This window comes from Heliconius melpomene, chromosome 13 (assembly GCF_056956725.1).
Source record: "Heliconius melpomene rosina isolate 202511_hmr_F chromosome 13, ASM5695672v1, whole genome shotgun sequence".
In the NCBI taxonomy this organism is placed as follows: Eukaryota; Metazoa; Arthropoda; class Insecta; order Lepidoptera; family Nymphalidae; genus Heliconius; species Heliconius melpomene.
In genome coordinates this window covers 17140014-17165609 of record NC_140401.1, presented here as the reverse complement: position 1 = coordinate 17165609, position 25596 = coordinate 17140014, and the positions used below count along the sequence as shown (strand labels likewise).

At 34.4% G+C, this 25596-nt stretch overlaps 2 protein-coding genes across 6 annotated transcripts in view; one reads left to right on the top strand and one right to left on the bottom strand.

The window, feature by feature from the left end:
* The window catches only part of Sbf (SET domain binding factor), a 59900-nt gene that overhangs the window by 22025 nt on the left and 12279 nt on the right, over nt 1–25596 (top strand). For all 5 annotated transcript variants that reach the window (XR_014878631.1, XM_085195975.1, XM_085195974.1 and 2 more), the window contains 21 exons: nt 11718–11834; nt 12480–12699; nt 12998–13239; nt 13450–13700; nt 14339–14530; nt 14888–14996; nt 15233–15384; nt 15832–15943; nt 16301–16485; nt 19266–19401; nt 19551–19672; nt 20012–20109; nt 20612–20771; nt 21185–21290; nt 21857–21991; nt 22447–22624; nt 22860–22999; nt 23519–23676; nt 23992–24146; nt 24701–24875; nt 25385–25516. Coding sequence is in view for 4 of the 5 variants with exons in the window: in XM_085195975.1 (XP_085052101.1) it covers nt 11718–11834; nt 12480–12699; nt 12998–13239; nt 13450–13700; nt 14339–14530; nt 14888–14996; nt 15233–15384; nt 15832–15943; nt 16301–16485; nt 19266–19401; nt 19551–19672; nt 20012–20109; nt 20612–20771; nt 21185–21290; nt 21857–21991; nt 22447–22624; nt 22860–22999; nt 23519–23676; nt 23992–24146; nt 24701–24875; nt 25385–25516 (3275 nt within the window). In the remaining variant the exon portion in view is untranslated. The remainder of the gene's footprint in view (nt 1–11717; nt 11835–12479; nt 12700–12997; nt 13240–13449; nt 13701–14338; nt 14531–14887; nt 14997–15232; nt 15385–15831; nt 15944–16300; nt 16486–19265; nt 19402–19550; nt 19673–20011; nt 20110–20611; nt 20772–21184; nt 21291–21856; nt 21992–22446; nt 22625–22859; nt 23000–23518; nt 23677–23991; nt 24147–24700; nt 24876–25384; nt 25517–25596) is intronic.
* LOC146533198 (uncharacterized) lies at nt 16579–18367 on the bottom strand. Its single transcript, XM_085196355.1, has 4 exons — nt 18258–18367; nt 17702–17860; nt 17124–17285; nt 16579–16907 (listed from the first exon to the last, which is right to left on the bottom strand). The coding sequence occupies exons 1-4, from the start codon at nt 18324–18326 to the stop codon at nt 16725–16727; spliced, it is 573 nt and encodes a 190-aa protein (XP_085052481.1). The 5' UTR covers nt 18327–18367; the 3' UTR covers nt 16579–16724.

Sequence of the window (25596 nt, the reverse complement as noted above, 5' to 3'; positions counted from 1 at the left end):
AATATTAAGTAAATTCAAAACAAATACACAGTCAACTATTCAGTGGCATTACGTCCATCGGCATGCAACGTTTTTACTATGTTAATTTATTTTGCTCGGAAGTGCCTAATGTTAATGCGAAAATTCATGGTTTTGCGGATTAATGGTTTTGCTTATCTTACTTTTTTATAGCTCTTGCTACTGTTTTTATGTAATTGGCTGTGAACTAACTAATAATATAATTATTCTTATAGCCTATTTAAAGTGTTTTCTTATAAATAGAAATAATTAACCGAATTAAAGCTTATCAGAAAAATTTTGTACGTACTGCCAATATTCTACCTGAAATCAGGTAACTCTTTTTTTTGTAATTTGTTTTTATTACCACGGACCCAAAATAATGAAGATCGGATAAACTCAAGGTGTAAGTAACATGAAACTTTGATAGCTGATAGCATCCCGGTCCCCATACTTCCTGTATTTACATTGCCATGGGTTTATGTCCTCTAAAACGACCCACCAGAAGGGAAACCGAACATATCGTGTTGGAATATTCGGCTCAAAATGCTGCTTCATGTATAGGCGGGGACCGGTGTATGTCAGGAAATGCGATACGAAATGGCTTTCGAGATGAAATCACAACATTCAATTTACCTTTTATGGTGTGCAAGCGTTCGCTTTGCTGTGTGCTTGTGAAATTTATCGAGAGATATATATATTTTGATTTTGTTATGTTGTTTTTTTTTTTTCATTTACTTTTATTGAATAAAATCGTCGTCCGGCACACCGTCTCGTAAACGCCATGGTTGTGGTTTCGATTTCGTTTCATCAACCGATATTTGAAGATTTGACGGAAAGTAAAGAACAGAGTATCTTGACACATAGTGGAGACAGCGTGAAGCTATATTATTTTATTGTCACATAGCATTTACAAGAATATGCTGAAAGTCGAATCCTTTACATTACTCATTCCATTTACATTACATTTATTTCCAGTCATAAAATTCTGATGAAATATCAAAAAAAGAGTTATTTATACAGGTTTATGCTCAAAATCTTGTTTCGACCCTAACGAAAACTCCATCTCGAATTCTTTTTGACGAGTTTTTAAGCTGTCTATACTTTCATATTGTATTTATTTGAAATAAATTTCTACGCATCAACACCAACTCAAGCAACATTGATTGATGGTTTAATACATTTTGTATAGACGGTCTGCAGGTGCACGCCCCATATACGGACACGCGTAATTGCCAATAACGGACAACGTGGTACGAAATGTTTTTTTCCTAATTAATCTTAGATTATATCTCAGCTATAATAGATATTTAACGTACCTACATCATATCTACCTTTTTAATCAGCTTCACGCAGGATAGGCAAAAGGAACTTAGTGTTAAGACACTCGTTCCTCATTTTCCGCAGAACTCTGGAGGCATTGCGTGTTGAACGGCGGAACTCAACGCCGCGCTCTGCTTCCAGACATAGAACAGAGACACCAGAGCATAGAAATGAAAATATACATTTAATTTTCTCGAGTGGGTAGGTATCGAACCCACAACCAGACGAGTTTACAGTGACACACTTGTGCCTGTTGCATTTTTATCTTACCGATATAAATATGGTGTTAAATATCTCTACATTTTTTATATTTAAACATACATAGCGAATCCCTGATATAAATACATTACCCTCCTTTACATCGTGTGGTAGGATAAAAATGGAAAATTTGCATAGTTATTTTTAACTCTTGTGTTACATTAGCTATAGAGTTCGTAAGTAACGTAAGTTATAGATAGCTCCAAGAGGGGAAACTTTTATACGAGAATGTATTGAGGCCCAACTTTTAGTTAATCCTTTGTGTTTCGAGAGGCGGAGAGATCTTCTTTTGTATGGGTAGATTTTTTATCATATAACTTTGTAATAAATGGTTATACATAATTGTGTTAATATGTATTACCCAATTGATAAGTCATTTCTTAGTATTTGACAAGAGTATATAAGAATATCCAATATGTAGTACTTAACACTGGGTTCTCAGGTTCCCTCTGCCTACTTTCACACAGCGTGAGTAGGTAGTTTTTAAAATAAGCTGTTACAATTACTGTTACATTATAATTTACAACAAACATTATATACAATATTTTTAATTTTTAATGTAAAGAAAATCAATAGTGAATTTGAATTTCCCCTAACGGCAGCGGATATATCGTAAAGTGTTTGCGATATAGTATGTAATTACGTTTAGTTGCGAATTAACGAATGCAGGCTCTACAGGATGTTTGTACGCAGCAGGTTAATGAACTAAAAAGAATTTATGATAACACTTTTATTTAAATATGTAGGATAAATCGATATTTTGAAAGGCGCATTTCCAACGTAACATAATTATTTTCGATATATTCAACATTTTTATAGGCAATTTAAATGTGGTGTACCATTGAAGAATAGAAAATATTAAGGGCTCCTACGTAAAGACTACAAATGACTTTATGACGATTAATGTTAATAAAAAAAATGATTATATTACATAGAGTAATCCCTTGCTCATGTTTTTTTCTTTACGCAAAATATTAAAAAATCCTTCCACCATATCTAAATTGCAAATGTAGCGAAACGCTGGTAATGTATAATATTTTGAAGTGCGGCTAAGTCGAGAGCCGGTCGGGGCTCGCAATTGACTTGCAGGCTTGCCGCTCGTACTCGTATAAAAATTCAAATGGAAGGCTTATATTAAATAGACTAGAGCCTGCCTGATTGAGTAAGCCGTCTGTCTAGACGGGTGGTCTGGTCTGGTCTGGTCTGTGAATGTTGTGGGTGGAGGTACCTGTTGAGTATGCCATAGAACAGTACATTGCTATTGTCATTTACAAAATATGCTTACAGCCTTACAAACTTATCGCACTTACGAGTTGTGGGATATGTAACATAAGCAAGTAATGAGTTACGTAACAGTCGCGTACACACTTTTCAAGATATCACAAGTGAGAAGGTGCTTATAATAAACGCTGTGGTTTCTGGTTCGATTCTCGTCTGTCTGTTTGTGCTTATTTACGTTTTTTATGTTTTCGTATTTCAAAAACAATTTCTCTGCAAAAGGGTGAATGATGGTGAATGGAACGGCTTAACTTACATTATCTCAGTGTGCCCATAAAAAACAAGTGGAGATGCGTGAAGATAATATAGAATAAAAAATCATGATTAATAAAACTTGACAATTAAAACCGCGTCTGTACCAGCATACAGTATGAACATGCGGGCTTGTCGTTTTATTAGGTCTTTACATTATCCTCAAGCCCGGTTTCCACCACGGGCGGAGCGGACCCATTAAGGACTACGTTGAACTCGCAAGAGTAAACTGCATACTTTTATTTCCACCAATAAATAGTCAAACGGACTGAACGAGCAGAAATGAACTCGCTCAGTTCTAGGGGGCGAAGCGAAGTAATTGCAAAATACAAAACTGTTTGTTGGTCGAAATGTAAATCTATTTTAATTAAAAAGAGTCCGTTACTCCCTTCCTCGTAAGCTTTACCCGCTCATTCCTATTTCGCGTTGGAACCGAGCTTAAATCCGAGTAGGTACTGTGGCTTAATCAAACTTAATTGCTTTTCCTGTGTACCTTTTTGTTTAATACATACATTTTTATTTTCATATATTTTTACCTACTTGTTTGTTTTTTTAATCTATATAATAAGAGTTGTTGTTTATATTCTTTTATAAAATGTTGTACTTCCATACGGAGTCTTATAGTAGTAGTTCCATTTTTTTTTCATCTTCACGCTTATTAATAGAGGAAATAGAGGAATACTTATAGTTTACTAGTGAGAGTGTATCAGTGGAGAAAACATAGTGTCAAGACACTCAGACTACCACGGATACAGACACTACGTGTTGAGTGGCAGTTTTTAAATATTCGAAATTTTTGATTTAACGTTATAAACTTAAAATTTCGAATAAGGGAGGAAAACGAAGTTTTGTCACGTTCCATCTCAAAAAAAAAGAAAAACGTTATTTGTTTATAAATATCTCACTAACAATAATTTGACAAGGACGATGGGAGCTAAGGGGGCTTTATGTCAACTACTCAACATGTCAGCGAAAAAAAAATTATAGATACTTCCAAGGTTTTTTTAATATATTTTTTTTCATTTAAGGACTTTTTACTAAAAGACTCGTATTAGAGCTTTCATCGCTTTTCCTCCGCAACTTTCGCGGCGCTTTACAAACGAGAGCTTTGTGAAGTCTCAAGGGATTGCTCTGTTTCACTTCCTGTTCGGTGGTGGGCAATTTGTAAAGTATTTTGTCCTAAATGCAACGCCCAGCAAGTCATTTTGGAGTCTAATTAATTCTGATGTTTCAAATGCTTCTTTGGGATTGTATCGCATACGAAAATAATATTAATTCTCGTTACATACAGGTTAATATAGTTGTAATTTTTTTACATACTATTGACTTGTGTTGTCATGGTTGTGGCTCTATATTACAGCATTTTAGGGCTATTTCACGCTATAAATTACGCGTATTTTAAAAGCTTTTTTATAAACTATCATTTTGTCTTGAATCACTGAGTGTTGAAATTTTGTATTATACTAGGTATATAAACTGTATAAGATAGTTATCATTTTTTTCTTCTTATATATTAATTTTTATATTTGTGTTATAATATTTTTTTAACGTTCCATTCTATCGTACCTACGTGGCACGGTTGTGGGTGTGTATCACTCGTTTTATACTAAATTTTGTTTCCAATCCACTATTTCCAAGTATGGTTATATTATTTACGGTGTTAAGTTCCGCTACTTTCGTTGCAATGTTTGTTGAGGCGGTGTTCCGCTCGGCGTATGCCACAAAAAACACAATAAAAAACAACATTTATATATAACATTTGTAGATATTCAGACGTCACGTGACTGAATCTCAGCGGATGCCTTTGAACTCGAACAATAGGTCTCAGTAGACGTATACGTAACAGTGCAATTTAGATCAATGCCGGTGCAGGCGCAGCGCAATCAAGCGTGAGGTTAGAGCTGATCTACACTCTAATATATTATCTCACTCTATCTCTATCTCTCTTTCTACGTGTGAAATCAGTTTTAGAGTTTAAATAATTATATAGACATCCCTCCATCCATTATTATTGGATCTCCATCATCCATTATTATTGGTTTATGATTTGCAGAAACATATTGTTTCCCAACGCGTATTATATTTTAAATTGTATCTTATTCTCATATCATCTTTGAAAATTGGATAACAATAAACATTATACCTATAACATTAATATTGGAGGGATCGAAGTAATAGTTGTAGAGTTGAATCAGATAATTATTTTCATTTTCGGTCACAAACCGCGGCGTTGAAATGCGCCAATACTCAATACCTGTTTTACGTGTTTCGCATTACCAGTATAGTTCTATCTTTTAAATATGTAACTTTCTTTTTGATGCTATGTTGTTATGCCATGGTATGATGTTAGAATGAAATTCTGTTATGATAATTAGAATAAAATAATAACCTCAGTTTCAGTGAAATAATTTTCTCATATAAACAAATACAAGTTCTTTTAGTAAAATAAAAATTCCCTTCTGCGTAATGACCACATGCAGCTCTGCTTAGTATTTCATACTGTAATAAGTTAGTATCCTGATAGCGACCTACATACATTTAATTACATATGAAAATATATGGCGCTTAAGTAAATATTCTTAGAAAAACATTTTATTGGTTGCGCTTGAATGGAGTTCATATGTTTAACGTCGTTCTAAATTGCATTCGCGTTTTTTTTACCATCATGTACTTGAAGTGTTTGCTATACATATTTAATTTTCTACGATTACGTTACTAACGTTATTAACGCCCAATATTAATAATGTATCTTCTATCTCCAGTTAACGTCTATCTCGTACTGTCCGACATATCTATCCAATCACTAACCTGCATGCCTACCTCCATCTCTGTCTATTTCAATCTATGGTAGCAATTTTTGGATTAGGATTGGTTATTAACATTGGGCGTTAAACAAGGATGTAGCCGTGGAGGCTTAGTGAAACAGCGCCTTACCTAAAACGCTTATTATAGTGCAAACAGTAAAAAATGTATGAAAAGACAATTTAGAATAATGTAATAATATCATTTATTATTATTTGTTTTTCAAGTATTACACACTAAGGAAAAGAAAACGTTTAGAAACGTATAAATAATTGACTGTAGCGCGATGTGAATCCGCGTCTCTCAGACACCTTGAGAGCTCTCCTCACCAATTAATTCATACGTTGTTTCTATTTTCGAGCTAAGTCGATATTCTAATAGGCTAGTTATAACTTTTAATCATTAAGTTTGGTATCACTATGTAGGGAAAAGTTTTAAGTTTTATACGTTTTCTAAGTAATATCAGTGATTACTTTGAACTTAAAGGCAAGTTCAAAAATTCCATACCCATAATGGACTAAACTGAATGTGGGCATGTGTGTACGTCGACGACATTATATATGAACCTCGTGAGATCCATACAAACTGCGTACAAAGGCAGGAAATTGAGAGTCATCCCCCGAGAGACATTGCGCTTGTATGATTTTTCATATTTAACTATACATGGTTTTTTTACAGTTTGCGGTCCATATAGTGCTCCTATATACCTGAAACTTTTCACATCATATACCCTATATATCTGTTTTTAAGTGTAATAAACAGTCACACGCACACAATTATATGAAATATAAAACCTAATATGCAAAATAATTGCGATATTACCTACCTAATTGCGATATTTTTTTTGGATATTAGGTTTTATATTTCAGGTATTAAATGACTATAGATAGCAATAGATTGTTGCTTTTATAAAAATACTACATAAAAATTAAGAATTAAATTTACCGCAAACGACAACTACTTTTAGAACCCACAACCCTCATGTTAACAGTAAGATGCTGTTTCACTGTGCCAAGACGGCCCCTTGCTTATAATTTCTACACAGAAAAACATGATATTGTTTATTAACGTATATTATTTGCGTACATAAAATAAAAAGTGAAATCTATGTATAATAATATAAACTATTATATAGGTTGATATAAAAAACCGGATACAATTAATTTATGTTGATTTTCTCATTATATTATAATACATTTGTTGAGTAATATTTAATTAAAAGCAATATAATATAATGGAATTTAACATATTATCTAAAAGAACACATCTTCCACGCCTTGCATCACCTTTTATTTAAGATATAATTTAAGAAACAATTTCAATCTTTATCTTGTGGCCCCACATTTCATGGAGAAACGTCATCGTGTATATTTTTATACAAACACTAGTGGGCCCGGACGCGGCTACACCCGCGAAAATATAAGCCTAAATAATGAAAATAAGTTAAAAAATAATAATAAGTGGAGATTTATTATTAGAAAAAATATCTGAGTAACCGAAATGAACAAACAAAAGAAGTAAAAGTAACTAAAGGAAATTCTTAATATTAGAAGAAGTACCTAAGTTTGCCGTGCGCGCGTACTAAACATTTTTCTATATTAAATAATTATTATTTTTTGCGAACAACATTAAATAAAATCCCAAATGATTAAAATTACAATATTTTAAGTGTATAACATCGGTATAGATAACCGAACTGAGATAAATTAATTATAAGCAGCAAATAATTACATCAAAAATAATAGTAATTCGAAAATATATAAAAATTTACAAAATCATCAAAGTCATCTGCCCGTTCGCGTCGGTCATACTATACCACTCGTAGGCTAGGTCATTTGGAATCAGTGACATCTTATTTATTAGAATGTTATACAGTAAACTATAATTTCCATCTAGATGAAATGCTAAAAGTGACAATTATATTTGTTTTCATAAGGATGAATATCAAATTATAGAAATCATCTAATTTTTGTTAATATATACAAATCTATATCGGCGCGCGCCATGTATGCATTAAGCAAACTCACTTTGGGTGACGTTTTCTTAAAACAACAAACTTTGCAAGCCGTTGCTTAGCAACGCGTAGCGACGATTGTTATTAACATGGCGGAATAAATTGCTTGTCAAATTAATTATTTTAATATATTGATATATATCGAAAATATTACAAATATGAGAAAAAAACAGTATCCTATGTTCATCCCGGGACCCTCAAGTATCTCTATATGAGTATTTTATTACAATTAAATTAGCGGTTTGGCCCTGATTGCGTAAAGGACAGACAGACAGACAGACAGACAGACAGAGTTACTTTCGAATTTATAATATAGGTATGGATTCATAGTAGTGAGAACTGAACTTAATACTACGTTGCGGGGGTGGCACTTACTCTGTCACCCGTTGAGTCATTTATATAATTTTTTAATTTAATTAGAAAATTGCCGACTTATAGTAAAATATATAGAATTATCATTAAAACATTATACAATAATAACTCTCCTGCATAAAACTATAAAGGAAAAAACAAGCCCAAAGTGGCACAAGGGTTTAACTAAAGTAAACGCGACGGTTCTATCATGTATGTTTGATTCCCATTCAGGGAATGATACATTTAATATTTTCATTTCCTTGCTCTAGTAAAGTGGGGAACTGAAGTATTTTAATGGAAACGGAGTGTCTTAACAATAGGTTCCCATGTTCCCTCTGCCTACCACCCAACTATGCGCAGGATGCAGCGTGAAGCTAAAAAGCTCTGTAATTCATTATATTCCTACAAATAGACGATCTATGTTTAATAGTCGCATCCCGTTAGCGAATCACCATAAAAACAAAGAACGGTCGACCGCACATGTGACGTCGTCAGTCGGTCGGTCCCACTCGATATGATGCAATTTGCATATGCCACTGGTGAATACGAGAGCAGATGTGTACCAGACCGTCGTAGGATACAGTAAGTCATGTTAGATAATGTAACAAAAACATTTTAATATAACTGTAATAAAGCAAAAAACTAAATATGGATTAAAATTTTTTTAGTACCACCCTTCCTCCCACCCAAAAAATTGTACATGGACATACAGGCTTAGGAGACTCTCCGCCGAATTTTTGAGGCATTGCGGGTAGAGAGGCGGAATTCAGCGCCGCGCTTTTCTTTGTCACCAGTACGAGGAGGTGCGCCACGACGTGCTCAATTACACTATATGATACTTTTATTGTAAAAAATAAATAAAAAAGTCGTCGCGCGTCGTTGAGTTCCGCCACCCAACACGCAATATGTCGATGTCGAGCGGAAAGCGGAGGATTGGACGTCTTGGTAGTTTCTCTCTTACCCAGCTATTTCCGAGATAACTTTTTATATTGACTCATATATGTAAGTGTATTTAATAGGCGAGCCACGTAACACCACAAGTAACGTAGGTACTTATATGTACATATATACGTAGGTACGCGTAGAATTAGTTATCGAATTCCGATATTCGCATTACTAATATTCAATTGACGGCAATTGGCAATATTGACGGGTGAAATGTGAAATTTTGTTGAGCTTTGAAATTCATGCCACTTTTTAACCGACTTCTGTAAGAAAAGGAGGTTATCAATTCGACTGTATTTTTTTTTTGTTTTTATTTTTTTTTTATTTTTTTTTATGTTTGTTACCTCATAACTTTTAACTGGGTGAACCGATTTTGATATTTTTTTTTTTATTTGAAAGGTATAGCTTCCCGAATGGTTCCATTTTTTTTTGATCCATGTCTGACAATGGTATCCATGCGAAAATCACATAAGTCTTAAATTAGCATTAGGCATGTGCGCGACTAATAGCCGAATATCTCAATGTCGCGCCAACCGATTTTGATGATTCTTTTTTTATTTGAAAGGATACACTTCAAGGATAATTTGGTGAAAGTTTGGTTAGGTTTCGATTATGGAATCCGGAGAAAATTGAGAAAGTTTGTTTTTTTTTGGTAATAAATTGATTATACTGTAATAGTTACAAGCAAAAACTTTTTAAATTGATGTCAGAAGTGAGATTCCTGATCGTTGCATTTCTTTTCAACCAACCTCAAAAAAGAGGATGTTCTCATTTTCAACCAACTTCAAAAAAGGGAGATTCCCAATTCGCCCGAATACTTTTTATGTGTGTTCTTGTCAATATACCAAAATGTTACTTTGCACAAAAATAATACCTAATTAAATGAAGTTTTACATGGGACAACCACAACCACTCGTTGACAACCACTACCACCACTATCACCACTCGTTTAAGAAGCATCATTTTAAGATCTACCCATCACTTAAAATCGTTAAATAAATTAATTTTTAACAAAAACAAAAACCGACTTCTAAGAATGAACTAAAAAGTGAAAAATAATTTTACAAAGATTTTATAATTTTGAAGTCGGTGTCAATCTAATGCTACAACACCTTTACTACAATATCTAATTACTAAGCCTGTTTGTTTTACTTGGCACCGACTTCAAAATTATAAAATCTTTGTAAAATTATTTTTCACTTTTTAGTTCATTGTTAGAAGTCGGTTTTTGTTTTTGTTAAAAATTAATGTGATATCCGTGAAGCTGTGACGGTGAGAAATAAAAGGAATATTAACGAATCATAGATATTATATGTCTACTTCTAACTTATAGATTAGAAATGGTAACTTATCTAATATAAGTTAAACTACGCCATTTTCTAGTAGATACGGTGTAGGATAGATGAACACGAATATAATGGAATATCAATTACTTCCTTCTTTACTTTTTAAATGGGTAGTGGGAACCTAAACCTATGCCCAACAGGCTAACACTGGAAAAAAGCCTCCTTTTTTATATAGTTGGAAATAGTAATAGTTAGAAAGATCCAGCCGTGAACAAAGACAAGTTTTTAGGTACGATATGTAATAGTTCACTTTGCCTAACAAATATTATATCTAACAGCGATTCTAAAATATAATATGGTTTTTTCCTAAAAATATCACAAACCGCTTCGTAGAATTTAGCAAGTGTTAAACAAAGTTTTATGGAATAATAAATATTCTTCGCGCGCGGTGTTTTGAAACTGAACACCGCTCCCTTGTTATTCAATGTGTAACGTTGAATATATGGAGGTACATGTTGACCGTTCGAAAGTTTTAGCTTATTGGCGTGAAACTGCGTGGCTTTTGATTGAAAAAAAATGAAAAAAAATGTATGTACAACATTAAAATGTTGATTTTTTTATTAAAAAAAATATTAAAATATACTACTATTTTAAGTTAATTAAAGTTTCAATATTACCTAACATCTACTATATATAATAAACTTTATATAACAAGTAAATCTAAGAATATGGAACTTGGAAGCTTAGAGTTAATATAAAACTTTTGTCATAAAGTACCGTCTGCTTCGACGTCTGCCGTCTGCCGGCAAATTTCCATAACTTCCGGCGGCGTTCCGTAGGGAGTGCAATTATTTTGTCACTTTTCCAACCGTTGGTTCCGACTTTTGAGGCCCCCATAACGTTACAGTTGTTCTATGGAATTTGTTTGATATAGACTAAATAATATGTGAATATTTTTTCAACTTTTACAACTTATTTGTAAATATGACGAACGCATTATATTGTGATTGTATGTGTCTTAGAAACGTCTCATACTGCTCTGAACTATAATGCTAAATGAACAATCATTAATACACCTTGAAATTTTTTTTAGAACTCCATTTTTCATCTCAATATAAACATGATTAATTTTTTATCTCAATATAAACATGATATACTTACTTGAAGCGATTGTATTTCTCACTCCAAATACTAATCTTAATTTCCAGGACGAGGAGTCGCTGGACTCGAGCCGGCCGGTGGCGAACATCACCCACCACAGCATCATGTACGCGCCCAAGTGCCTGGTCATCGTGTCGCGGCAAGACTACATAGATACATTCCGGGTAACTTATCCAGTCTAAATGTTTTTTTGTAGGTGTATAATATTGAAATATTGTGTTAAATTATATGTTATATTTTTAGATGTGAATTTGTAATTACGTTTGTAAAATTAAATGTTTTTAAATATGTGAAATGAGAAACTTACCATTAGGTTTTTATGCTAGAAATGCATCATATCTACGGTCAGTTAGTACGTGTTGAATGGAACTCAACGTTGCATTTCGTATTAAATTAAAGCATAAAAAAAAAATTCAATCTCCCGATCAATGGAATTCAAACCTACTGCGGTCGGGTGCGGTGGGATCGGACCCCCTGCACCACAATGGCCCCAGTGAATACGTATATAATTTTATATGTTAACTGAGATGTTTGTAGTTAACAATTTTAATCGTACAGCGTAGGTGGCCATCTAGTTCACGGCTGTCTGTCTCCAAAGAACAGTCAGTTATGATGTTCAAAAAAATAAACTTCACTTTTCATTTTCCGTCCATTTCCGTATCGATTTTTTTGACCCGAGTGACAGAACTCAAATATAATTAATTATGCTTTATGAGACTAGATCTGTGAAACAATGTATTTTTTAATATCAAAAATTTATGTTTCAAAATAACAATTTATAAAAAATATTTTTATTTCACAATTTCCAGAATTGCCTCGGCATAATATACACGGTGTGGGTTGAAAACCTGGGCGTGCCTCTAGAAACCTTAGTAGGCAACCTGCTGGGTTGTGTCCTAGTGCCACCGGCGGGGGGCCCCCAGGTACGCTTCAGTATAGGCGCAGGGGACCGGCAGGCGCTGCAGCCACCAGCTGCACCCCCCATGCCTGTTACGCATACGGCTGTTCATATGCTGTTGAGGTTGTTAGGTGAGTAAAGGTGATATATCATTATAAGTAAGTAATGTATAAAGCACAAAGTGACACAGAGTATAGAGCCTTAAAAACTGAATATTATTTAGACCGTTAAAGAACATTGTTGCATTATTAATTTATAAAAAAACACATAAACATAGCTTTAGATTCCAATTCCATTTCATTTCATTCAATTCCAAACAAAGTGTATGACTACCAATTACTTAGTAACAATAAATTATAAGCATCTACTAAGTGTGAGTACTTGATGAGAAATGAAACAAATAAACGATACACTAATTTCCCATTCCAGGTATCCACAACTCAGTAACACTTTGGTGTGCAGTGATGAGCGAACACAAGGTCTTGCTAGTGTCACTAGCAGCGGCCCGACTCTCCGCTGTTTGTAGGGCACTTGCAGCCCTAATGTTCCCCTTTAGGTATGCCCACGTGTACATACCGTTGCTACCTGCCGGCCTAGCGGAGGTGTTGGCGACCCCTACGCCGTTTCTGATAGGTGTGCACTCGAGTCTGAAAGAGGAGGTATCGGAATTGGTGAGATTTTGTGTGTTCCTTGGTGGTGGTGGATGTGGTTTTACAATATCTAAAAGTATTTGTTTAAAGATTTGTTAGCTTAAAGCAAAAAATCTTTTTCAAAACTGTAAGTTATAGAACTATCTAATCCAACTTGTATAATATTATTACAAAATTATTAAATTTAACTTATTTGTGTTTTTTAATAAATAAAGAATTTTATCATTTTAGCTGGACGTAATAGTGGCAGATCTCGACGTAGGTTCCCTCCACATACCCGCCGGTGTAAATATCCCACGACCTGAAGGGAAGCTATTATCCTCTTTACAAGAGGCCCTAGCGTTAGTTTTACAACCGGAACTGAAGTCGGCAGACTCTGCCTTCGCCCCACCACCGCCTTCTTCGTCACCCCCTCATATGATGGATAAGGAGATTAGGGCTGTGTTTATGAGAACGTTAGCAAAACTATTGCAGGGTTATAGGTAGGTTTGAGTATATTATTTGATGTTTTATATTAAGTACCAAGACTCAAAAAGGAATATATTTTTTTAAATACGTAAGACAAATTAGTGAATATTTTATAATGTATAAGGTGATATACCTTTGTTATATAAACAATTGTAAGACTTGAATCTATGAATTTATGTATAGTCTATGATTGAAAAAAAATAATTAATATCCACATATAGATAGTTTAAATAGTTTTAGATAAAGAATGCGTCGATGCAACAATTTTTTCCGATATTTCTTTAATTCTGGGGAACGGAGTGTCTTAACACGAGTTTCCCTCTGCCTATCCTGTTGTGTGCAGGATGCAGCGTGAAGCTATTTTTTTTTTTCAAATTTATGTTTTACCAATAATTGGTTCACAATTGACAAGTATGCAATAGCAAAAACTTATAATATTATATATTTCATATAAATGCTGCATGCATTAAATAATAGGTATCCTTATGCAAAAATGTATATTATGTACATTTTTTTCCTTTCTTCTTTTATTCCTGTAACAAAAAAAAATAGAGAAGGGGAAGAAACTTAGTGTATAGTGTAACTAAGTTAATAAGCCTATTTACGATTATTTACTATTGACTTTTGCTCTAATATAACCTTTACTTCTCAGACACTGTCTAACAATCATCAGGATACACCCGTCTCCTGTGCTAACATTCCACAAGGCTGGTTTCCTCGGGGCGAGGGGTTTATCGCAATGCCCTTTTGCAGTCAGACTGCTGGATTCCATGTTTTTTAATGGCGTCGTCGCTGAGAGAGGACCCCCATGGCGTCCAACTGATATATGGGATGAATTGGTTCAGTATGTGTATTTGTTATTTTTCTATTTTTAAATTAATGTATAATACAAATTTACAACAAATCAGCTTGTTCGTGCCCACTGCTGGACATATTCCTTCCTTAGGGTGCGCTAAATATCCATACAATATAATAATAAATAAAAATTATGCTTGCCCTCGACAATTAAAATATGTTTAAGTTTAGATATAGACGGTAGTTCAAGAAACTTAAAAAGAAAAGTATGACATTAAGTTAAAACTTAATACTATGGCTTTGTCAACTGTTGGTCATAGACTTCATGAATGGCTAGCCACTGAGTTCGATCGTCGCCAAAAAAAAAGTCAAAAAGGTTAAAATAGTTATTATTAATTACTTTTAGGAATCTTCCAGAGCAGATGAGATTAGAGTCTCTAAATAGTGAGTTGGAACTAGAACACATACAAGATCTTGCAATGCAATTACATCTCAATGAAAATCCTAATCCACAAGTAAGTTATTATGTTTTATATTGATATAAACGTATTTTTTAAATTAACAATTAAAGGCTGCCGGCGCAGTGGCATAGTCTGACTTAACGCGACGGTTGTTATTTCGATTCTCTTTTGGGGCAATGGAACTATCTATACTTTCATACTCTAGTTCTGGTAACAAGGCAAAGCGCAACTTAGTTCCGCCGTTCAACATGCAATTCTTCGTTTTACCGCTAGGTTTCCTATGCCTACAGGGTGTCTCCACTCAGGCGTACTCGCAGCGCGTGCTCCGTCCGCCCGAGGGCGCGTCGGCGCGCATCCACCAGCCGCCGCTGCCGGCCCTGGACGCCGCGCGCGTGCACGCCGTCATCGATGAGGTTGCGGCGCGCAACGCCAACAATCCCAAGTGGGTGCACTGCTTTAGTTCACTGGAGTGTAATAAGTATAAACGTTTGGAGACTGTGGTCTTGATGGATATGCGGGTATGCTGGTTTGTTTGAATGCTGACATTTTTAGGCTAAAGCTAAGGCTAAGCTTAAGTAATAAAATGTGAGTATACAACTGATGTCAGCATATGACTAGCTATAAGGCTTTTAAAATTCATCTATTCTAATAGAAAAATTTAAAGTATACTTTCTGTTTGGTATACAACAAGTTATTTCTCGCTCCTCCTGGTTATTTTTCCTTTTATTATAAGTTTTTTAAATAACTTTAATAACTTTGATATTTCTCATTATTATATCACTTGTATCTTTTTTGTTTGTTTGAGCACTATGGACAAATGTTCGTCATATTTTTTAGGCAATGAATAATTATAATTACATTTTCTCTTAATTCGTGTCTATCGTTTTAGATTATCAGCATTAAGACTGCCAGCACCAAGGATCATACCACCCGGAGCGCCGCCCACTGGCGCAGTGGAACACACACAGTTGCTATTGAATAATTCTGCTAGACGATTAGAGGTATTTTATTGTGATTTTTTTATATATTAAGTAGTTCTTTTTCCATCTTCACGCTGTATCCCGCACTTATCAGTATTTTTGCATATGAATATTGCATACTGATTGATGAAATTCTTGGTATAAGGGCGAAGAAATAAAAACAATAATAATAAATATTTCATTTCCCTGAGAGAGTTTAATAAATATCTTACTGTTAAACGACTTTTTATTAATACTATAAATGAGGAGTGTGAAATTCATTAGTAAGACTTTACGTTAAGTTCCTAAGTGATATAATATCACCCACCCAAAATGATGGTTTGTTGTAATTTTACGTTATATCATAACGATTTATAAGTATGTTTTATTTCTCCACAGGTCCTCCGCTCCTGCGTGGCGGCCATCTTCGAGAGCCGGTACGCGGACGCGCGCAAATCACTACCGGGCGTGCAGCGCGCGTTGCGGGCGCCGGCCGCGCGCGCCGCGCTCGTGCGTGACTTGGCTGCCAGGCTGCCCACCAACAAACACCTGCTGCAACATCATCAGTTCGAACATGTTGTCAAGTGAGTATTTAACTAACATTTTACCCACATATAGCAGAGTAAGCAGAGAACCTCGTATTAATACAGAATGGATTGTGGATTGAACAAAAAAAAAACTTATTTAAACATCTTTTTCACAATTTAATGTTTTAACTATATAGGTATACATTAATTGTTATATATTATTATAGATTCTTTAAATGTATTTTTTACATATGTGGCATACACATAAAATACATATAAAAATAATTCTTAAAAAATCATTCTTCATCGGGATCGCAGAAGTTTTCGTCTTCGAATTTATTAAATTCCAATACAAGCTTAATGCACGACACCTTCAGATTCTTAGATACTAAATAGGCCAAGGCCTCAAATTTCCCATAGACGGCGTCGCGAGGTAACTTGCAATAGTCCACTATGTAGTCTTTTATTTCGTATTCGCCCTTAAATTTATAATTATTGGTTAAAATAATATGTATAATAATTCAGTTTCTCTAAAACTTTTTTGTAATTTTGAGTTTGATGCCCATTTGAGGAAATGCATTATTTAATATTTTTGATTCTTCGGTCTGGTAAAGAGGCAAAGCGTGTCTTAACTCCAGGATCCCTCTACCTACACAGCGTGAAGTTAAAAAAAACAAAGGCAATTCTCCCCATACCTCATTAATGGGAAACTCGGGGGGATCAATACTAGCGGACGTCAAAGCGTCAGTGACCATTTCCTTAGCGTACTTGTCGAGCATGCTTACAACATTGTTGTCTGATAACACCTGGTATTGTTTGCAGCCGCCGTCCACATATTTGCATATTTCTACGTGGGCCTGGAAATTATGTTATGCTTTTAGAAAAATAAAAAAAATCTAATTGTGGAAAAATCGGAAAATAAGTAGCTTATTTTGTAGGTTTTGTTTCTGGTCGTTTCGTTCCTTGTAATTTTACGAAAAATATACTTTTTGATAGTTATAGTTTAGCACTTACGACAGTGCTCCCTTACATGATCTTATTCTTGGTTGCACGTTTATTTTTTCTGTATAATAAAAGAAAATGTAATTTCTAATGAAGTAGTCATCATATTGATTTTAAAGAATTGAAATGAAATATTATTGTTAAACTTTGTGATATTATTGATATTGTGAATATTATTGATTATTGAAAATTGTGATAATATACATATATTCAAAAATGTTTTTTTCCTCTTATAAATAGTGTTATTGTGTAATGAAGATTATAACTTTACTCCGTATTTGTCATCAATAGTGGTAGCAACGTTAACTTTTGCTGTGATGCCATCGTGAGTACGATTTAACTTGTGCTTGTTGACTTCTGCTTTGACGTCTTCTTGTTCTGTAGGGTCCGGACAGTCGACGACGCTTATAACTGACCATATACCTGGACCCTGGGAAATTTAATGATAAGATATAATTGGTATGATGGCAAATTTAGAAAGAGTCTGAACATACGCAAAGGTTTTGTTCGATGGGCATGCGAGGGAATGTTTATATATTAAAATATTTTAATCTTTCCCTCTTAGCACTAAGTACCCAGAACGTATTGACTTTAATGTGACTGAAAAGTAGAATGCAAAGTTTATAGACTTATCTTTGCACATGCATCTAAATACTATTTTTAATTAATAGACTCCAAATCTTCGCGGCACAGTAACTTGAGCCCAGCCAGCTAAGTGTAGCCAGATTTATATGCTATGCTTTAGTTAATACCATTTTACTCTACCATCGTTTTGTCAAATATTTAAAAAAAGAATCAGTTGTCGAGCAACAAACAACAAATCTTACCAACATATTATCAGCTTGTGTGCCAATCACATAAAATGAGAAAAAATACAACAATATAAAATTCACCATAGTTCCAAACGATCTAATCAATGTATGGCAGAATGCACATTCGCACGCACCGTTATATAAACAGAGTGTAATTATTTATCATAACGTGGTTTATTGCAATTTCCTCTTCCAATAGAGATGTTATCAAAATTCATGTTTATTTTATTTACTTATTTATTTATGTATACTTTATTGCACAAAATTACAAAAAACAATGTACAAAAGGCGGGCTTAACGCTAAAAGCATTCTCTCCCAGCCAACCTTGTCATGTGGGATAATATTTTAGTACAGTTATATTTTTTCGTGTATTAAAATTCCTTTTTTATTTCCTTTTTTAATAAGGCCGCCTTTGCATACATTTTATAAAAATATATTGTTTCTTTCTCTTTTATATGTATTTTTGTGTGCAATAAAGTTTTTTCTATTCTATTCTATTCTATTTTTTTCAGTATTAGTAAATTGTAATTAACATACCAATGGGTATATGGCGTGTATTTTACGATCACGACATCTAGCTATAATGATTTCTATCTCACATGCAATACAGTTTTCAAGTTCAATACTTAGTATTATTACATTATTACATTTTTAAATTATTTTTTTAAATCTTATTTTACTAAATATAAAATCAATATAAATATTCTTAATGTCTACTCTTTAGGACTGCTACTATGACTAAAATTATTGTGTTATTAGAACCAATTCTCTCTGTTATGCTTAAAAAACTACATAGTCATTTAAATGATCTAAGATTACTTACAACATCATGAAGAAGTTGTGTTTTGAATTATTGCAATACTTATATGCTCAAATATTGTTTAAGAGAATATGTAGTCTATAATAAAGATATCTATTCAAGACTGATATGACAAAACAACTAAAAAAAAGTATTACTAGATATTCGAAGATTGCAAAATAAAACACATTGACTTGTATTGTATTATTTTTGTATTTTTTAGATTAATGAACTGCGCTTTGCAATCGGCCACTGCGCTGGACGAGCACTCCATAGCGGCGGCCATCTTGCCGCTCGCTACGGCCTACTGTAGGAAACTTTGTACGGGAGTCATACAATATGCCTATATGTGTATACAGGTAAATATTCATGTTTTTAAATTAATACTATTTCCATATTGTAGCACCAAAGCTTAAACTATAATGTCTTTAAATTAAATTACTTAATAACTACAGGTACAGGAAAAGTGTGAAGTAAACATGAATAACTGTTTATTCATATGTTATAGGAACATCAAGTATGGACAAGCCAGCAGTTCTGGGAGGCTGCGTTCTATCAAGATGTTCAGCGAGATATCAAAGCTTTATACCTACCCAGTCCTACACATCACCATAGGATGCCTAGTCCTAGGTATTTTTATAAATATTACATATTTTTTTGTAATATTAAATATTAAAGTATTTTTAAATTAATTTTGACAAAACAATAATAAGTATTATTCTTAAGGTTATAATTATTATTCTCTTGGGCTTTAAATGCTATTTCGTTGTTTTTACTGGTGAATGATTATTTCGTTTATAAGTAAATGAAAATAGTTTAAGTGTTGGAAAATAAGACTTTAGTTGTCAAAGAGATATGCGCTCATCTCATCATCACATTATTTCAGTATCCCCATTGAAAATTATGAATTCACGCTATATTAATATTGTTTTGTAATATTTTGTTATTTGACAAAAAAATGTTTTCTAGGGAGGATGATGAGTACATATCGTTACTAAAGGCGCAGGAACCCAGTGCTTTAGAAATAGCCGCGGAGCAAATGAGGCTCTGGCCCACTCTACCTCAAGGTATGACTTTTATAACATAATAGTTAATAGTTAAGCATATTGTCGCAAAATTTTTTGATAAGTAGAAAAAGTGTCATTTTTTGGTTTATATGTACTTTAGTTGTGATCTAATGTAAAAATGTTTTTAATGTAAAAGATTTAATTGATTTAATTTTTAGTAGGAACTTTAAAATAGTATATAATATCTAAAATATGATATATTGTTGTGATTATTGTGAACTATTACCAAGGACACCGAAGGCATATAAATAAAATGCGTTAATCATTATATTGAAACAAAACACTTGTCTCGCTCCTGAAGATAGTCTAGTAATCAAAACGACATTCCAGGCCATATTTTGTATAATTTTAATACTTACGAAACATTAGAAATGCATTTTTTAAAATAGTACTTTTGCGTAGTAGTTGTTTTGCGTAGGGAAACAGAGTATCAAAATAATAATCGAGGCCAGTAAACCGGTTAAAGTCAAGGTTATATTTTCAACAAAACAAATGTTTCCAGAAAAACAACGTGAACTAATAGCTAGCGAGGAATCGACGTTATACAGCCAAGCCATACATTACGCCAACCGCATGGTGTACCTGCTACTGCCGCTGGAGGGCGCGGGGCGGCGCTCTGACGCCCGCGACGACGACCGCGCCAGTAATAGTATTACTAATAGGTAGGTATTTGTCATGACACTCATGAAAAATATTGTGTATTCGACGAGCTGTTGCCGTCCTGAAGTTAGTTGTATATGTTTGCTGTGCTGATTTGATTTTACGAACAATGCGCAAAAGTTCAGAAAGCCCAATTTCACGGAGGCCATGACTTAAAAGTAAAGACTTTACATAAGTCTGTCAAATAGTATACAAAAAGCCTTAATATTTGTTGTACGCTGTACTTTGTATATTTAAAGAAGTACTGAAACTTAATTTCCACTTATTGCTTAAAAACGGATTTTAACTGTCTCGCTAAAGAATTTTCACATTAATTCGTAATTTATTACAGTACAACTTTACATCATAACAACAAATATACAACTTTATTCAAATGTATATTTTTAATAAATTAAGTCTTAATCCGTAATTATAGCGTGGCAGAATCGGACAGCGCTGACGCGGAGTCTGGCTTCGAGGAGGCAGATCCGGGAGAAGCTGGCAATAATGTCATCAAGATGGTGTCAAGATTCGTTGATAAGGTATATTTTTTTAAATGATATCTTTCCTCGCATAAAGCAGTGTAGAAAGAGTGCAGATGCAGAAAGCACCTAGATGCCCACTTTTCTTTGAATGTTATTGAGACTTTGAGTGTTGAGTGGCTTCACGCTGCGTTTACCAGATCAGGAAAATGAAAATAAATTAAAAAGTATATAGTCTCTTGAGTGGGGATTTGAAAGTCACTTTTATTCTATACTTCATCATTCTGTTTTACTAATTTTAGCATTTTATGTAGGTGCTTATGGAATTGATATAATAGTTAATAACATTTTTAATAACAACATTCATTTCCATTTACCAATTTACCTATTTTATACAAGTTTTAGCTAACTACATATATTACGGTTTAATTTTTATTAATAGGCAAACAACAGTAGATTTTTTTTCTCTTTTCATTCAGTTAAATTTTATTCTTGACCTTTTCTTCACCTTTTCATTCATATATTGTGTTCAGCCATATATTATATAATTGCAGCACAATGCCATTTAGTAAAAAAGACAATTAAAAGCAAATTATATAATACTAAAATAAGAAATTTGTTTCCAGGTGTGCACAGAAGGCGGCGTGACGGCGGAGCACGTGCGCTGCCTGCACCAGATGATCCCAGGCGTGGTGCACATGCACCTGGAGACGCTGGACGCCGTGGCCAGGGAGAGCAGGAGGCTGCCGCCTGTGCAGAAGGTTATTGTTATAAACTATTTTTGAATAACAAGCATGGCCATGAGTGCCTTAGCTCTTATTTGCTGTTGTGTCCTTGTGGTCAAATGAAAGTAACTAACAGTTTTAATGTAGAGGGAGAGGTATCTGACCGCTGGTAGAGTGGCTTACTTTGAAACGATTAACGTGAAGTAATGAATGTCTATGTCACAGATACATGGACTATCTACAACAAATAATAAAGAAAAAAATAATAATATAAATCTGTGATTTTGGTTCTTAGCATATTCAACGATACAAACTCTTCAGTTTCTTCTTTTGTAATATTATTGTAAATATAGAATTTGAAAGTTTCTTTTGGTTTTTTCTATATATATTTAAAATACCTTTATAGCTTATACGTTCTCATAAGGTATAGGTTTATGCTTGAATAATATTATAGCTAAATCATGTATAAATGTATTTGCTTGTTGATACAGCCTCGTATAGCCTGGCCAGCTCTCGTGGCCGGTGAATCAGCAGCTACTCCTGCCTTGAGGGCTTTATTACTGGCGGACGGTCGAGGCTCAGCCCTTTCTCAGTTATTGCCTGCTGAAGGAGCATTGTTTTTAACGAACTACAGGTTGCTTTTTAAAGGCGTACCTATGGATCCTTATGGTGAGATTTTTAAATATATATTTTTTTAGTATGTAAATTTTTATAATGTTAAATATTACACAATACAAGAATGAGTATGAAAAATGCTATGAAAATTCATTTTAAATTTTATTTTATCTAAATTTTTTTTAATTTAATAAGATATATTTTTTTTATTTCTTATTTTATTTATAATTTATTTTGTTTGTTATACAAAAAAACAAAAAAAAGTAACTTTGAATTCATTTTTTTATAGCATGCGAAGCAACAATAGTGCGTTCGTTTCCATTAAGCGCGTTAACTCGTGAGAAGGGAGTGCGAGCAACGCACGCGCAGTTGGACCACGCGTTGCACGATGGATTGCAGTTACGGGCAGCTACGTTTCAACTTATAAAGGTTAAGCTTGTTTAATATTGGAAGGAGGACTGTGAGAGAAATTGCTTATTTGATTGATAAATTTGTAATATCTTATTTTTATAAATATAAACTTAGTTTTCTTATGTTCATTTAATGGTGACAACGTAGTAAAAATTGGCGAAAATAATTTCAACGGTGAGTTAAGGTCACACTACGCGCCGATTTTTGTTTTAGAAATCGCGTATTTGACGGTAAAATAAAAGCATTACTACTACAAACTATTACTACTACACTAACTACTAAAGCACTAATACTCTGTTCTTGTGATATTTTGTGATTTTGGCGGAACTTCCCTAAGCATAACAGGACGAATTGTAGATATTATGACAATACTAACGGCTGTCATCTTGTTATATTTTGTGATTTTTGGCGGAACTCCCCTCTCCCACTTAAGCAAAACAAGAAGAATTGTGGGCATTATTATAATACTAGCGACTCGAACACGGTATCACCTGTAGTTTTAACGTGACAGTGTCAGTGACATGTGTAACGTGGCAGGTGGCGCTGGACGAGGAGGTGAGCGGCGAGCAGGCGGAATCATTCCGGCGTGCGGTGGCCCGCCTGCGCGAGCCGCAGCACGCGCTGTGCACGTTCGCGATGGCCGCGCGGGCGCCCGCCGCCGCCGACCTCGCCGCGCCTAAGCACTACACGCTCAAGTATGCACGCACCCCCAAATAGCACTTGTGCTATAGTGTCTTTTTATCATATTCAATTATTCATTCATTCTTCTAATACATTACTTTTTATTCAAATATATATTTCCTTTAACATACACGCACAATCATTTGTATACGTTGCCATAAAAAATACTATATACCAACCATATTTATCGAACTACACTTTCTTATGACCTAGTGTTTTCCCGGGGACTGTGTTCCCCACTTTCCGCCGTTTACAAACACACTTTATGCCTCTGCACCACAGCTGGCTTTATTTTCTTATATTAAAATCATAATATTTTCTATTTACAGAGGCTTCGCCAAAAAGACCCTTCTTAAAACAGCACGTCGAGCGGGACTCAAACCTAAACCGTCCAAAAGACAAAAGTATGTACTACCCTCAGCCGATGCCAGGTCTTTGACATCACCACCGCTCATGGCTTCCTTATCTGCTGATACATTGTCACGTAAGTCATAGATTTTGTGTATATTTTTAAATGTGTTGTTTAGGATTCCGTAATTGAAATGAAAAATCCTTTATAGGATCACTTTTGTTGTTCATCAGTCTGTATGTCTGCAGTCTGTCTACTACGTTCCCTCGTAGCGCTAAAAATTTAGCTTCAGCAGCATGGTTTTAATCAAAAGTAAAAAGATTATCTGACATAAGATTTTTTGGATTTATTAAAAAGTTTTTGGTTCATTTACTAGTGGATGAAGTAGAGAATAAACAAACAGCGTAATTTATTAGACTTTGTTGTGTGAATTAGATAGGACGATTTGGGGCTGTGTTATTGTTTGATGAGGTCTTTAGTCTACCGTCAGCTGCCTAGCTGCCGGGACTATACTATATAACTATATCTAACATCGTCATAACATATAACATCTGTTTGATAATACTATAATTTAAAATCAGTTTATTAAAGTGCCGTTTTGTTTTTGGATTGTATTGAATTTTCAGATTAAAAACTTTTTTTTATACAATCATGTCAAGTTCAATGATATCTATCTATACCTATTACAGTAGAAGAACTAGAATTGGCCGCCAGCGGCGTAGCGGAGAGCGCCGAGAGCACCAATAGCCGCTCGCTGGAGCGCACGCGCGAGCGCGTGTACGCGCGCGATTGGACGCGCGTGGGGCTCGCCGCGCCTCCCTTCAGGCTATCGCACGCCAATGCCTTGTACACGCTGTGCAGGAGGTAAGCGATGCGCATGGGCTCGATTCGAATGTGGGGGGCTTATTATTTTTATTTATTTTATGCATGGGTTTAGGCGCGTCTACCTTCAAACTGTCTCACACTAATGCCTTTTATACGCTGTGCAGAAGGCGATGATTGGAAGTTCTACTAATAAGAATTAATTATTTTTCTTTTTGTATTAAGGTAAATTGGATAATGTCGTTGAGTTTTATAACCCATCCGTTTTAGTTCGGTCTGAATGTTATGTATAGAATGTTTTGACACTCGGTCTTATCTATGGTGTGAACTTAAAAAATATAAAAATCAATATGAATTTGTTACTTAATGCGCAACTAAACAAATTAGTTTATAGTTTTAGTGTATAAGCGAAATTGAATTATATAATTTTGTATCCTTGTAGATCAAAGTGTTCCACTAAGATATATTTTATCATCATAAATTTTATAGTTCAAATAAATATAATTGTAAACTGACTTTATTATATAATAATTAGTAATAATTTCCCTCAGTTACCCCGCAGTGGTGGCGGTGCCCGAGCACGTGTCGGACGAGTCGCTGCGGCGCGCCGCGCGCTGCTACAGACAGGGCCGCGTGCCGCTCATTACTTGGCGACACCCACGGACTAAGGCATTGCTTGCTAGGTACTTATGCCTAACCTTATTTATATTCTTAATATCATACCTACCTTGCTGTGTGTTAATATATTCTTTTATATTAACGC